The sequence below is a fragment of the Vanrija albida genome (genome assembly GCF_041260175.1).
Source record: "Vanrija albida strain AlHP1 chromosome Unknown contig_7, whole genome shotgun sequence".
Lineage (NCBI taxonomy): Eukaryota > Fungi > Basidiomycota > Tremellomycetes > Trichosporonales > Trichosporonaceae > Vanrija > Vanrija albida.
Window position 1 is genome coordinate 219776 of NW_027191426.1, and position 13450 is coordinate 233225.

Sequence of the window (13450 nt, forward strand, 5' to 3'; positions counted from 1 at the left end):
CCCTGGCATCCACGTAGATCTGTAGCGGATGCATAGCAAAGTTTGCGACCCGACCATGGCCGGGCTCGGCGAGGTGGTTACCTCGAACAGCGGCCATGAATAGATTGAAGATCAAACTGTGTGCATGTCCCAACCAGATCGTCTTCTACTGGGCGACGTCAAAGTGATATGAAGCCTTGTATTCCCCTCGCTCATATCTTGCGATACAAGGGTACGTCTTAGAATCAAGCAGGTCACCCGCCGCACCCTCGAAGACATCCACGCCCTTGTCAAGCACTTTCTCTTCTCCAAGGGTAGCGCGAGGCCCAGAGTCATGAGTGATAAAAGCGCAGAGCTGGGTGGCGGTGATGCTGCTGCCATCGTTGGTGTGCTTGAGGACGTTGATGATGCGATTGCACAAGTCGTCGGGCCGCGGACAGGTGATGTAAAACCTGGTCGTCATATGCCCATGAACCCCTTCTGTGAGGTCCACCACCTCGAAGATTCTAACCGAGGTCTTTGTACCGGCCTGCTTGTGGTGCTCAGACACTGCCGTGAACAGCGACTTCCAGGCCGTACCGATGAGGGGAACGACACCTTCCACCCAGGTCAAATGGATTTTCCATAGCCGGACGTACACTACATGTGTGTTGGTGAGGATGTGGAAGAGGACCTCGGTCGTGGTGCTGTGGTCGCAGAGCTCGAGCTCGACAAGGTGGGCAAGTGCTGGTGCCGTCGGCCCAACGAGGCAGAGGAGCTGGCGCTCCCACATGTGATTATCACAGCGTAATGACAGCAAATGGAGGCGTGGTGCCAGCCTGAGGAACTCGGCGAACGCGTCCACCTCTGCCGCGTCCACACCCGACGGCTCGAGACAGATGGAGAGGCTCGATAAGTCGGCAATCACAGGTGCCAGAACATCCTTGTGCTTCATCGCGACCGCAAACGACCGGAGGCTAACCGACCAGGACGGGAACACGAAGTCGGTGACCGGAACATATCCCGCTTCTGTTCTGGCCTGGTGGGCGTGCACAAGGCCAAACACGACCGCCCAGAACATGGCACCAGTGTACGACGACGTCTGAACCCCGGCGATCGCGCCCTTCTGAGCGTACAGCCTGCGGGCTCCAAGCGAGAAGTCGGGCTTCCACTCGTTGATTACACCTTCCGGTGGCCTCGGATTCCACCCAACCGCCTGCAGCCTGCAGAGCTTTGGGAGGCGTGCGAACACCTCGCCCAGCACACGGGCCAGCGGCAGGTCTGGCCGGGGGTTCGACTCTTCGGGGTACCGGCGCGCGGGGCGGTGCCGCTGATTCTGGAAGTCCTGATGCACCGCAGGGATGAGGGCGTAGTCGGATGTTTCGTGAGCGAAGAACCCAGCATCGAGGGGGTCGACCTCGAGCATGCCGAGCTGCTCGTAGAAGACCGGATTGCGCTGCGTGCTATCGCCGACGACAGCGGTGTTGATGTGGAGCGTGACGACGTAGGGCGCGACGCACGGGTCGGACGCGAGGTCCCAGAGCGACGTGAAGCCGCCAGGCGTGCACAGGACGTAGATGTGCGAGAAGCACCGTCGTCGCACGTGGCGGGCGACTACATTGTTCATGGTCGAGCAGGTGTCGCGGAGGGCCCGCGCCTCCATGGTCGTGAGCGCGTCGATGATGATGTCGAGGACGTCCTCTGGGAGTTGGCGAAACCGCGAAGCTGGGGCTCATTAGCTAGGCCGTGGAGGAGCCACGCACTGTCGGGCTCGCCTGTCAGGCCCTGCGCCCTGCCTGCTCGGTCTTGAGACTGCAGAAGGACAGGCGCAGGCTCTTTCCTGCCTCTTCGAGACAGGAACTGGGCGACTCGGCCCGATGTTCGATTGCGCAGTGTCGACTGAGGGAGGGTTTGCGTGGTATGGTCCACGGTGTGATGGGTGATGTTGAGCGGCAACTGGACTTAAGTAGGCGGTGGCATTGTTGACAACTCGTGATATGCGGGCATCGCTCCCCGTTGCCGTCACCGTGTCAACTGACCCAGGTGGGCAACACACCAACAACATGTACAGCGCTGCACCGCCTGCAACAACTGCTAACACCTGCCGGCCCTCCGACGTTGCAGTGGACGACCTCCACCGGCTGGTTCCCCCACCCTGGGCCAACAGCAGACCCCACCGAGCCGTTCGACCACAGTACCCAGGAGACCTTCTGATGCTGAATCCCATATCTTCATAGGCGGGTGGGCAGACGCACCTCCCCTCCAATAACTCCCGAAGAGAGTGCATATCGGCGAGGTCGAGATGTGGCTGTTTCCGAAGACCTATCTGCCTACCAGACCTTCCAGGTCCTCCATGGTACGCAAGTCATCCAACGCGCAGCGGAAGGTATCCTCGCCCTCGTGTAGCCTGCGCACCTGTCCGAAGTGACCGGATTCTTCCACGCCCTCAATGGCAAAGCAACAGTGTTTGGCGAGGGCGATAGTGTTGCCACTCTTGTCCTCTATGTTGAAGAAGGCATCATCCAAAAAGCTCTTCGGAGCCCGATCGGTGATCGAAATGAGCACCTCCTCAGACCTCTCATTGCCCCATTCCCCGATGCAGCTCAACTCGAGGGACATGACAGTGCTTGTTGTGCCGGCCGCCTTGTGGTGCTCCGATACGGCCGCCAAAAGCGATCTCCAGGGATCTCTTTGGAAGGGAACAGCGCCCTCCTCCCAGAGTAAATTGATCTGATGGAGCCGGACATATGTTGCACGGGTGGTCGTGAGGATGTGGAACAGGTCGTCCGTCGTGGTCTCCTGTTTGTGCACCTCCAGACCCCTGAGGCGGGGGAATACAGGGGGGTTCGTCAACGTGAGGCTGCACAGGCGGCCCTTCTGGTGCCAGTCGGGTGGGCCGCGATAATACAGCTCGGTGATGTTTGGGACCATACGGAGGAAGGCAGCGAGTGCGTTTATCGCGTCCGCCGAGTGTGTGTCCGCATTGATCACAATGTTGAGCATCTCCAACTCTGCGAGTGCGGGCGCCATAAGCTCGAAGTGCGGCATCCGAGTGAGGAACGAGCTGATGCCTACGCCAAAACCCGCGCAGGTGAGTCCTCTGACTGGCGGGTAGCCCGCCTCTGTCCTCGCGCTGTGGGCGTGCGCCAGGCCGAGTACGAGGTTCCAGAATACCTCGTCGCTCTGCACCGGGTCCTCGTCGTCGGTGATTTCGCCGTGCTGCTCGTGCAGGGCGCGCAGTCCGAGCGAGGACGTCGGGAGGTCGGGGAGGTCGTAGTCGTTCTTGGAGATTGGGCTCGGGCGCCAGAACATCGAGCCGACGGTCTTGAGCTTCGGCAGGCGGGCAATAGCCGTGGTGAGCAAGCACACCAGTGGGGGCTTGCCCTGCTCCGGGGTCGGCAGGTCGGGACACCGCCGCGCCACCGCGTCTCTCATTTGCATGCAAGTGCCTTTGGACGGGAGCTCGAGGAAGGCGATCTGCTCATCCAGCTGCGGGCCAGCGTAGCCACGCTCATGGATACTCATCATGACGGCTGTGTTGATGTTGAGCGTCTGTACACATGGTGCGAGTTTTGAGTGGCGAGCAATGTCGTACAGGGATGCAGCACCTTCAAGCGTGCTCAGGATTGACACGAATCGGAAATGCTCCTGCCGGAGCCTGTCGGCGATCGCTCCGTTCACGGCCGCGCAGGTCAGTCGGAGGGCAAGTTGTGCACTGAGGCCAAGGTGGTCGACGAGGGCGACGAGGATGTCGGCCGGGAGGTCGGCAAACGGCGAAGCTGGTCTGGTTAATGTACGCAGTGAAGAGGCCGGGGGGCACATACGGGCGAGCTCAGCCTCAGGCTCAGACGCGCCGGCCTCTCTGGGTATCAGAGGCGCAGCCTCAATGTCCTTGTTCGCTATCAAGGATTCAGCCGCGCGGTCTTCGTGTGCCATCGCAGTCTTGATCGTGCCGACCTTGGCCTCAGTCGTCCCACCCTCGCTGGCTGTAAGATCATCTGCCTTCCCTCCTCTCACAGCAGCTTGGGGCTGGAGAGCGGTTTGTGACGGGCGAGCATCTTGGGACTGGGGAACATCTCGAGCCTGGGGAGCGCCTTGATACGCCGGAGAATCTTGAGACCGAGGAGCGCCTTGAGGTTGCGGCCGCGACTGGCCAGCATCCGACGGCTGGAATGCCTGGGGCTCGTTCCCTTGTTTCCGTCCGAATAGTTTGGCGACTCGGCCAAGCATCCGACCGCGCGGTGGGGGTTGACCCGAGGCATCCGTAGTTTGGCCCATGGCGCGTTCTGGGGGTTATTGAGAGTGGAGTGGATGAAACTGCAAGCGTGACTTGATAGGGCATCCGATGACGTTGTTGACAACCCCACGAAGAGCGGGCTTGGCGGCCCGAGTCACCGCGTCAGCTGATCAGCTGGCGGTACAGACTGCCTCCCGCACTACTACACGAAACAGCTCTACTCCGAGACTCGTGATGCTCGTGCTTGAAGCCACTCCCATACAACATATTCCTGTGCTGCTCACCTATGGATCACCCACCCACACCACGCAGCTCCTCCGACGCACAGCGGAAGATATCCTCCCCCTCGTCAAGCCTGCGCACCCTTCCAAAGTTTGTGCGATCACCCGTGCCGATGATAAAGCAATGGTGCGCTCGGTGGTGCTTCTTTGACCGCCCGCGGTGAAAGGGAACCCGCTCAAACTGCCCATTGCGCCACTGATGGACGTCGTTGAGCTCGAGGGTCTTAACAGCGCTCGTTGTGCCGGCGGCCTTGTGGTACTCTGACACGGCGGTCAGGAGCGACGACCAGGCAGACTCCCTCTCCCCGTACGATGGGAACCGCACATTCCCCTCCCCCGTCACCCAGCGGAGGTGAACCTGGCTGAGTCGGACCCACGGCACGCGGGTCGTCGAGAGAAGGCGGAACATGACTTCGGTCGTCGTCTCGTGGGTGAACAGTTCCAGTCTCTCGAGGCAGGGAAGCACCGCCGCCTTGGGGCCCGCAAGGCAGCCCAGCACCCCCGTGTGCGACGTCGTCCACATCCCGTGCAAAGATAGTTCTCGGAGGTTTGATGCCAGGTTGAGGAAAGCAGTGAACGCGACTCGCTCCGCCGCGGGGTCTGTGCCCGGCAGAACCATGACGTTGAGCCCCTCCAACCCCGCGAGCGCCGGGGCCAGCAGAGCCTGGTGCACCATGGCCTTGGGGAACGACGCGAGGGTCACACCCCCGCTTCGGCACTGAAGCGCCCGGATTGGGGGGTATCCCATCTTCGTCCTCGGGGTGTGGGCGTGCGCGAGGGCGAGCACGATGCCCCAGAACAGCGCGGCAGCGTACGGCCGGTTGCCCTGTCCGCCGCAGATGAAGCCGCCCTTCCCGCGCAGGGCGCAGAGGCCGACCGAGGACGACGGCGGGGCCGTCGCGTTCTCTCCCACAGGCCGCGGGTTCCAGTAGTGCGTGGACACGCGGGCGAGATTGGGCAGGCGTGCGAGCGCCTCGCCAAGGAGGAGGGCGAGCGGCTGGGACGGGCGCGGGTTCGGCGCGACGGGATACACGCGCGGGCCGACCTTTTTGACCTTGATGCCTGTGTCGAGGGCGTCGAGCTCGAGTAGCGCGAGCTGGTCGTGGAAGGTGGGGTTGGCCGACGTCATGTCGCCCACGATGGCGGTGTTGATACGCACTTCGACGACATGACGCGAAACAAACCGGTTCGACGCAATGGCCCGGAGGGCGCTGACGCCTGCCCGTGTGCCCATGATGGAGATCTGTCGGAAGTGCTTGCGTCGCAGGTCGGTGGCGAGGGAGGTGTTCATGGCGGTGCAGGTGAGCCGCAGGGCGCATGCGGCCTCGACGGGGAGGCGGTCGACAATGCCGAAGAGGATGTCCTCTGGGACCTCGAGGAGCCGCGGCGGTACGCAGGGGGTGGAGGACGGTCCGCCGTCGCGGTGAAGGGTGCAGCACGAACAACCTGGCTGATTTTGGGAGACAGCCTTGCAGCCGGTACCATCTCCGGTGTGCCCGCGACCCACGGCCTCATTGTAAGAAGGGGGCGCGGGCTCGCCTGGGACGGGCTGCGGCGGGAGTTCAGCGACTCGGCGATTGGTGAGACGGTGGGATGGGGGCTTGTGAGCAGGGGTACTCGCTGTAAGGCCCATGATATGGGTGGGTGGGTTGAAGGTTGTCGAAAGATCGAGTAGTAGGTGTTGTTGAAGTAGTGGGTGGCAAACTGGCTGGCGCACTGGACGTCGCCCGCTTGGCGGCGGGCGGACACATGCCCACCTCGGCTGATAACAGTGGCGACTCGACTCGCACAGCCGTCCGATCTCATCGGCCTGGCCTTGATGGTGATGTAGTGCACCCTCCTACATCCATGTGTTCAGCGTGTCGTCGCCATGCACGCTACGTTGGGCGATGGTAGCGAGGTGGACCACCTCCACCAGCACTCGCACCGCACCGCCCGCTCAAAATCCGCACCACGGTGCCAGGAACTCATCTGCCCTATGGCTCAGTTGGCTAGCGCGTGGAGCTGTTATCATCAGACGACAACTCCGAGGTCCACGGTTCGAGCCCGTGTGGGGCAGGTATCTCTCTCTTTTGTCATGCACGCCGCAAGCGACGCCGACGCCGAGAAGCGCCGGCGCCGAAGGTTGGTTGGCTCGCACCGCTGAGTTTTTCTTGGCGCCTTCCCCACGGGGAAGTGGAGGCGCGGCGCGGCACGGCCCGGTGACCTCCGTCGACGCGCCTCGCGTCCACTCTGCATCGCTTGTGCACCCCCAGCCGGCAGCACGATGCCGTTCGGCGGCCGATCAAGCCACGGCGTCTAGGACGGCGGTGGGGGTGGGGGCCTTCAGGTACAGTCACCTTGCCGAGCCGGCACGAGGACCACAGCGGCCACGGTCGGCCAACCAGACCGCCGAGAAAACAACGCGGCATTTGGATCTCGCCTGCGCAGCCCGCCGGTCTCCCTATCACCACCGCCTCGCGCGCGAATTTGACGTCGCGCTCGTTATTCTGGGATCTTGCCACTATCAGATCCATCGGGGATCCCGCCGGGCTCGGCATGCCCGTGTGTGTGGCAGCCTGCCTCTCTGGAATAATCGCATTCCCCTGCCGTCCACCATGACGCCGAGGCGGATCTCGGATGGAAATACATGCCAGTGGAGGTGCTGGTAGACACCGAGTGGCGGTGGCGGTGCGCTTGCTAAGAGGGATCTGGCGCGCCTCAGCTCGTGTCCTCGTGTCCTGTCTTTGTTCTGCCAGAAGCATATCGTACGAGGGGGGGTAGCACCGCCAACCGCAGCACGGCGGTTGGAAACAGATGTTCGGAGGCCGTCCGGGGTAGTCGAAGGACGTCGGGAGTGGCGGTATACAAGAGCGAGCGCACCGCCCAGTTGTGGCTCGCCACACGCAATGAAACTCAGCACCATCACAAGCATCACCCTCTTCGCCGCCGCCGCGGTGGTCGGCGCGACCAACGGTTCGTTGCGTGCCCCTCGACACCGGCTGACCCCAGCGCCCCGGCAATACGGCTACGGCTACGGCGACCCCACGACCAACGCGCCGACCGCGACCGGCACCGCCGCGTCCCAAGCGACCGGGGCAGCGGGCGGAGCGTACGGCGGCGGGGCGAGCGTCCCCCAGGGCGGGGCCGCTGCCTTCGTCCTCTCCCCCCACTCTGCGGTGCTCGCGCACGCCGTGTGCGGCGCGCTCGCGACCATGCTCTTCCTCCCCTCGGGCGTCCTCGCCGCGCGCGTGATGCGCGGCCTGTCCCCCTCGCGCACGTGGTTCGCGATTCACGCCGTCGTGCAAGGTGTCGTCGGGCTGGGCCTCGTCCTCGCCGCCGCGGCGATCGGGTGGGCCAAGTTCAGCAGCAAGAAGATCGACACGCCGCACCGCAAGGCGGCGGTGGCGCTCTTCGCGCTCGTATGGCTCCAGGCGCTCCTCGGCGCCGCGACGCACGCGCTCGGAGCGCGGCGCGGCGGCCGGGGCGTGGCCAACGTCGTGCACTGGACCCTGGGGCTCGCGACCATCGGGCTCGGGTGGGCCGTCGCCTGGCTCGGGTTCACGAGCGAGTGGAGTTACCGCGGCCACGGGGCCGTCAGCGGCAAGTGGAAGATTGGGTGGGGGGTGGTTGTGGGCCTGTGGGTGCTCGCGTATGTCGCTGGCCTCGGCTTGCTGCCCCGCCAGCTGAAGCGCGAGCGCGCGACCGACGAGGTGGCGCGGGTTGCGAGGCTCGACTCGGACAAGGACATGCGCGAGGCGCCGTTGATGGGGTAGGCTGCCACTGCCAGCTCGCACACGAGTCAGCGGCCGTCCAAGATCAGTCCCGTATCAAGTTGTTGATGCATGCCCAGAAGTAGTACAATGTCGTTTGTTGCTGCCGCCCTACGTGCTCGGGAAGATAAGCGCCGTCAGCCCCCCGGCGAAGGTCACGATGCCAGTGTACAGCATCATGCTGCCGTAGTTGGTGGCATACGCGCCCTTCGCGCCGTCGACCGCGCCGGACTTGAGCAGCGCGGTCGAGATGGGGCCCGAGGCGAAGTTGCCGGCGCCGCGGAGCATGGTCAGAATCGAGAACAGCAGCCCAGGCAGCGTCATGTCGTCCTCTGCCGGCGTCAGCGGCACACCCCAGCCGCACGCCCACTCACTGCTGATGTAGATGATCATCTGGGACCAGGCCGACGCGCTCGCGAGCGCCGTGAGCCCCCACACGACGGCGAAAGCCACGAGCAGCGCGTCCTTCGTCCCCATCCCCCAGAGCGCGCAGGCCGAGACGGCCGCAAACGCGCACGAGCCGAGTACCACCCAGCGCACCTGGAACCGGTCGGAGAGGTGCCCCGTGAGCAGGTTGCCCGCGATGCTGGCGCCGTACATCAGCGCGACGAGGGACGTGCCGCTGGGGTGTGTGGGCCCTACGACCTCGGCGAATGCTGCGGCCGTCAGCTCCGCCCTCCGCCTCAAACACGCCACTCACTGGGGATCCACAGCGTCGGGAGGAAGTTGGCCATGGCAGTCACCAGCACCCACCCGCACATGGCCCACACTGCGCGCCTGCGCAGGAACCCATAGTCGAGTTTGGGGAAGACGCGCGCCCTCACCCCCGGCGCGCGCTTCGGCAGCGGAACGCGCCGGCGCACAAAGATGATGGCGACGCCGTTGGCCACGCCGAAGATGGCGCCGAGCGTGATCATCGTCGCCTTGTACCCCACGCCCTTGAGGAGCGCGTGCCCGAGCAAAGGGAAGAAGGTGCCGCCCGCCGCGGCGCCAGAGTACATGATGCCCGTGGCGAGGCCGCGGCGCGCGTGGAACCACTCGTAGAGGATGGTCGCGCAGGGGAGGTAGAGCGCTGGGCGGGTTAGCGGGGTGCGAGGGGACGAGAGACGCACCACCGCAGAGGGGGTACAGGAGGCCGAGGGTGATGATCAGGTGCCAGGCCTGCGTGACGAAGGCGGTGGAGACGAGCCCGAGCGTGCCGCACACGAGGCCAAAGATCTGGATGTACTTGGTGTACGGGGCGAAGGCCGCGAGGATGCTGCGGGCGGCGTGAGCACTCTGCGCCGGGTGGGGGGGCGAGCGGTGAGGAGCCAGACTTACGGGCCCAAGAACCCAGCGCCGACCATCAACAGCCCGTTCATCAGCGTCGCAGCGAGCGTCACCGTGCTCTCCTCTCCCGGGAACATCTCGGCCACCCAGAAAGCGTGCAGCACCCCGACAGAGTAAGGAAGGCCCCACACGATCATCTCGCACGTCGTCGCGCCAGCGAGGAAGAGCCACGCCTGGCGGCCCCCGTCGACGGGCGGGAGGGCGAAGGTCGTCACCTCGGGCGCGGGGGACTCGGGGTCGGTGCCGTCTGGTGCGAGCGAGGCCGGGTCGTACGGCGCGATGGCGAGCGCCGCGAGGTCGGCCTCTGGCGTGTCGAGTTTGGCAGTGTCGAGCGGGGCGAGGGCCGTTGGGGTGCTGGCGAGCGAGCCGCCCGCCGTCGCCTCGGGCGCGGTCACCCGCGGCGTCAGTACTTGCAGCTGCAGGCTCGTTGCCATTGAAGTGTGAGTGGGCGATGCATGCGCCGCGTTGGTTTATGAGCTGGGTGTCGTGAGTCGTGAGACTCGACCTCGCTTCGACTCGGCGGCTCGGCGGCTAGCACCGGCATCCCGACTTTTGACTCGGAACGTGCGGCAACGCGGCATCGCGGAGATGCCCCACATCCCGCGCCGGCACCTCGTTTGTCCAGTCTATGCATGTGCGAGTGCGGTTCACTCTGTACAACTAGCAGCTGCCGTACCTACGTGGATACACGCCGCGACGTGACGGGGAACATGGCGGCGATGAGGCCGCCGACGAACGTCACCGCCCCAGTGTAGAGTAGCAGCACGCCGTAGTTTGTCGAGCCGTACACGCCCGCCGCACCCTGGAGCACGCTCGTCTTGAGGAGCGCGGTCGAGAGCGGGCCCGAGGCAAAGTTGCCGCCGCCGCGCAGGCCCGTCTGCAGCGCGAACAGGAGCCCGGGGAGGGTGAGGTCGTCCTCTGGCCCGTCAGCTCGTCCCTTCGGCGCACCCACTCGAGATGTAGCTGATCATCCGGCTCCACGCCGACGCCGTGCTCAGCGCCGTGAGCCCCCACACCAGGCAGAACATGATCAGCAGCGCGTCGCTCGCGCCCCAGCCCCACAGCGTCCACGTCGCGACTGACGCGAGCACGCACGAGCCGAACACCACCCAGCCGGCGGGGTACCGGTCCGACAGCCACCCCGTGGCCAGGTTGCCCGCCACCGATGCGGCGTACATGAGCGCGACGAGGTCTGTCCCCGCGATCTTCTTGGTTCCCACGACCTGGGCAAAGGCTGCGGCGTGAGCACGATCGGCGGCCGGGAGCCCTGCGTCCCACTCACTCGGCATCCACAGCGACGGGATAAAGTTGCCCATGGCCGTGAGGACGACGAACCCGCTCATCGCCCAGATGCTGCGGTGCTTGAAGAAGCTGTAGTCGATGCGCGGGCGGTGAGCGCCGCGCGCCACGCGTGCGACGGGGATGCGGCGCTTGACGAAGAGCAGCGCGACGCCATTGCCCACGCCGAAGATGGCCCCGAGGGTCAGCATCGTGCCCTTGTGCCCGAAGCGGTGGAGGAGCGCGCCGCCCAGCAGCGGGAAGAAGGTGCCGCCCGCTGCGGCGCCGGAGAACATGATGCCGTTGGCTAGCCCGCGCCGCGCCTGGAACCACTCGTAGATGATGGACACACAGGGGAGGTAGAGCGCCCCGGCGCACGGGTAGAGGATGCCGAGCGTGATGACGAGGTGCCAGGCCTTGGGTCAGCGGCGCCGCGCTACCTCCTCACCTTGGTCACGAAGGCGGATGTGATAAGGCCCAGCATGCTGACGAGCAGCCCGGCGACCTGGATCATCTTGACGTGGTGCGGGAACGCGGCGAGGATTCTGCGGTCAGCGCGACCGGGGGAGCGACTCACGGCCCGAAGAGGAGAGACCCTGAGAAGAGCATGCCGTTCTGTAGCGTCGCGGCGAGCGTGATAGTGCCCTCGTCGCCTGGGAACATCTCGTGCGCCCAGTACGCGTGCAGCACGCCGACAGAGTACGGCAAGCCCCAGGTGATGGTCTCGACGACCGTGCCGGCCACGAGGAACGACCAGGCGCCGACACCCCGGTCGACGGGTGGGAGTGGGGGCAGCTCGCGTGCTGTGATGGGTAGTGCATCGGTGCTGTCGCCTGCTGGCGTCGGCGGCGCTGTCGTCGGTGCTGGCGATTCGGCTGGCAGCGGCCGCAGCTCGAACGACGATGATCTTGCTTCGACCTGCGTCTTTGTCATGGTGGGTGAGTGGGTAGAGTGAAACGAGATGCGTTCATCACGGTGGTATCTGGGTCAGTCCGAGCACAAAGTGGAGTAGATCTCTTGGCTCGGTTTTGCAGCTCGAGCAATTCGACTCAGTCGGTTACATAAATAACGCGGTTCTAAACGATCGGCCGGACCTCGGTGGTCGGCTTGTCAGGCACGGTTCGGCTACTTATCTATTCACAGGCGGCGGACCTTGGACGACGACGATTCGGGACGCCCGTCGTCTTCGCGGCCGCGCTTGTACGCGGTGGATGGGAAGGACCGCGGGGATTCGCAGAATGTGCACGAGGTCACGGAGTTTGGGTTTGGCAGCATGCACGTCTGGCAATCCCAGGTGGGAGCGGGTGGCGCAGCAGGAGCAGTGCCAGCAGGTGTGTGACGATGGCCGTCGCCCGAGCCGCCATTGCCAAAGCGAAGAGCTCGGGTGCTACTGCCGCTGGATGAGCCCGGCTCCGCAGTGTCTGCGACGTGAGACTTCGAATTCGATGAAGAGGATGAAGGGAGAGTGCTTGCGATGGTCGGTTGAAGAACCTGGGCGATCGTGTACTGCGCGAGATCCTCGAAGATCTCGTTCTTGAGGCAGTCGAACACGAACTGCTGATCCATGACCTTGGCGAGCGGATGGAGTCTGCGGATACCGAAAGAGCCCGCGCTCGGAAGGCTACCATTGTCCTTGCGCTTGACGAGGATGATTAGAGCTCGAGTCGACTCCTCCAGAGTTCCGCCCATGTTCTGGGATGTCAGTGGCACCTTGCCTATGTTCTCACCTTCACTAGGCCGGTAACCGCCTTGGAGCAGCCGTCCGTCACAAAGAAAGAACAGGGCCCGATGTTGGCGAAGACCTGGGGAAGGTGGAGGTCGGAGTGAACAACCTTGGGCGTCGTGGGCGTCGTGTTTTTCTGCTTTTCGAGCTCGACCGGCTTAGCACTGCACGCATGAGGACCGGTCTGGCCGACTGTCTTGTTGCTTGGTGCCGGTGAAGTAACCTCACGCTGAGGGGCCGCGGTACGGACACTGTTTAGTCAGGACAGAGTGGAGGAAGGCATCGATAGGCTTGCCACTCACCTCACCGTCCACCTGGCCGCCTCGGTCTCGTCAAGGTCGCCGAGCAAGATCCAGCTCTCGATGAACTTGAACTGAACAATTTTTCGGAGGTCGCTCTCGCCAAGAAAACCGAAGCGCGCTGCGCCTGCAAGGAAGTCGAAATCCCCGTCTCGGACTTGGACGTCTTGGGGAGGAAGATAGTCGGGCGCAACTGTAATGCTTGCGTACTCCTCGGGATTGTCGAGCTCGACGATGGTGTAGTCCGCATAAGTTGGGCAGCCTATTACAACACCCCCGTTCAGCTACAGATGGAATCAGTGGAAGGGGGGGGGGGAAGACAAGTGAAGCAACTTACAACGAGTATCGCTTCGGTCTCGCGCACCGACTCAACGGTACGGTTGTGCTTGAAGACGTGGAAGGCGACGCCGCTCAGGATGTTAGAAGGGGGAGCGCGAGAAGCCGCGTCAGTCATGGTGAAGTGAGGCGAGAGTTGAGTGAGAGGGATGAAGAGTGAAGAGTGAGGAGTTAAAGGAGAACTACAAAGAGAAGTGGGAGAGTGGCGGCGGGTGGCGAGAGGGAAGACACAACTGGGATCGTCGCGTCCGCGTGCG

At 64.1% G+C, this 13450-nt stretch overlaps 4 protein-coding genes and 1 non-coding gene across 5 annotated transcripts; 2 read left to right on the forward strand and 3 right to left on the reverse strand.

Annotated features, from left to right (window-relative positions):
• Positions 1 to 145: 145 nt before the first annotated feature.
• Q8F55_008520 (uncharacterized protein) lies at positions 146 to 5767 on the reverse strand (the record flags this gene model as incomplete). The annotated part of the gene is made up of 6 exons (XM_069356916.1): positions 146 to 1659; positions 1722 to 1857; positions 2293 to 3737; positions 3783 to 3940; positions 3976 to 4244; positions 4559 to 5767. 6 exons carry the CDS (start codon positions 5765 to 5767, stop codon positions 146 to 148), a joined length of 4731 nt encoding a protein of 1576 aa, XP_069204853.1.
• Positions 5768 to 6448: 681 nt separating this feature from the next.
• Q8F55_008521 lies at positions 6449 to 6535 on the forward strand. Its single transcript has one exon. It is a non-coding gene; the product is annotated as a tRNA-Asn (tRNA).
• Positions 6536 to 7364: 829 nt separating this feature from the next.
• On the forward strand, positions 7365 to 8231 carry Q8F55_008522 (uncharacterized protein; the record flags this gene model as incomplete). Its single annotated transcript, XM_069356917.1, has 2 exons — positions 7365 to 7431; positions 7468 to 8231. 2 exons carry the CDS (start codon positions 7365 to 7367, stop codon positions 8229 to 8231), a joined length of 831 nt encoding a protein of 276 aa, XP_069204854.1.
• A 108-nt stretch (positions 8232 to 8339) lies between these two features.
• On the reverse strand, positions 8340 to 11768 carry Q8F55_008523 (uncharacterized protein; the record flags this gene model as incomplete). The annotated part of the gene is made up of 10 exons (XM_069356918.1): positions 8340 to 8560; positions 8603 to 8884; positions 8929 to 9300; positions 9341 to 9486; positions 9549 to 9911; positions 10238 to 10475; positions 10510 to 10791; positions 10840 to 11251; positions 11284 to 11380; positions 11413 to 11768. 10 exons carry the CDS (start codon positions 11766 to 11768, stop codon positions 8340 to 8342), a joined length of 2769 nt encoding a protein of 922 aa, XP_069204855.1.
• A 204-nt stretch (positions 11769 to 11972) lies between these two features.
• Positions 11973 to 13311, reverse strand: Q8F55_008524 (uncharacterized protein; the record flags this gene model as incomplete). The annotated part of the gene is made up of 4 exons (XM_069356919.1): positions 11973 to 12527; positions 12563 to 12809; positions 12861 to 13141; positions 13195 to 13311. 4 exons carry the CDS (start codon positions 13309 to 13311, stop codon positions 11973 to 11975), a joined length of 1200 nt encoding a protein of 399 aa, XP_069204856.1.
• Between the last annotated feature and the right edge of the window lie 139 nt (positions 13312 to 13450).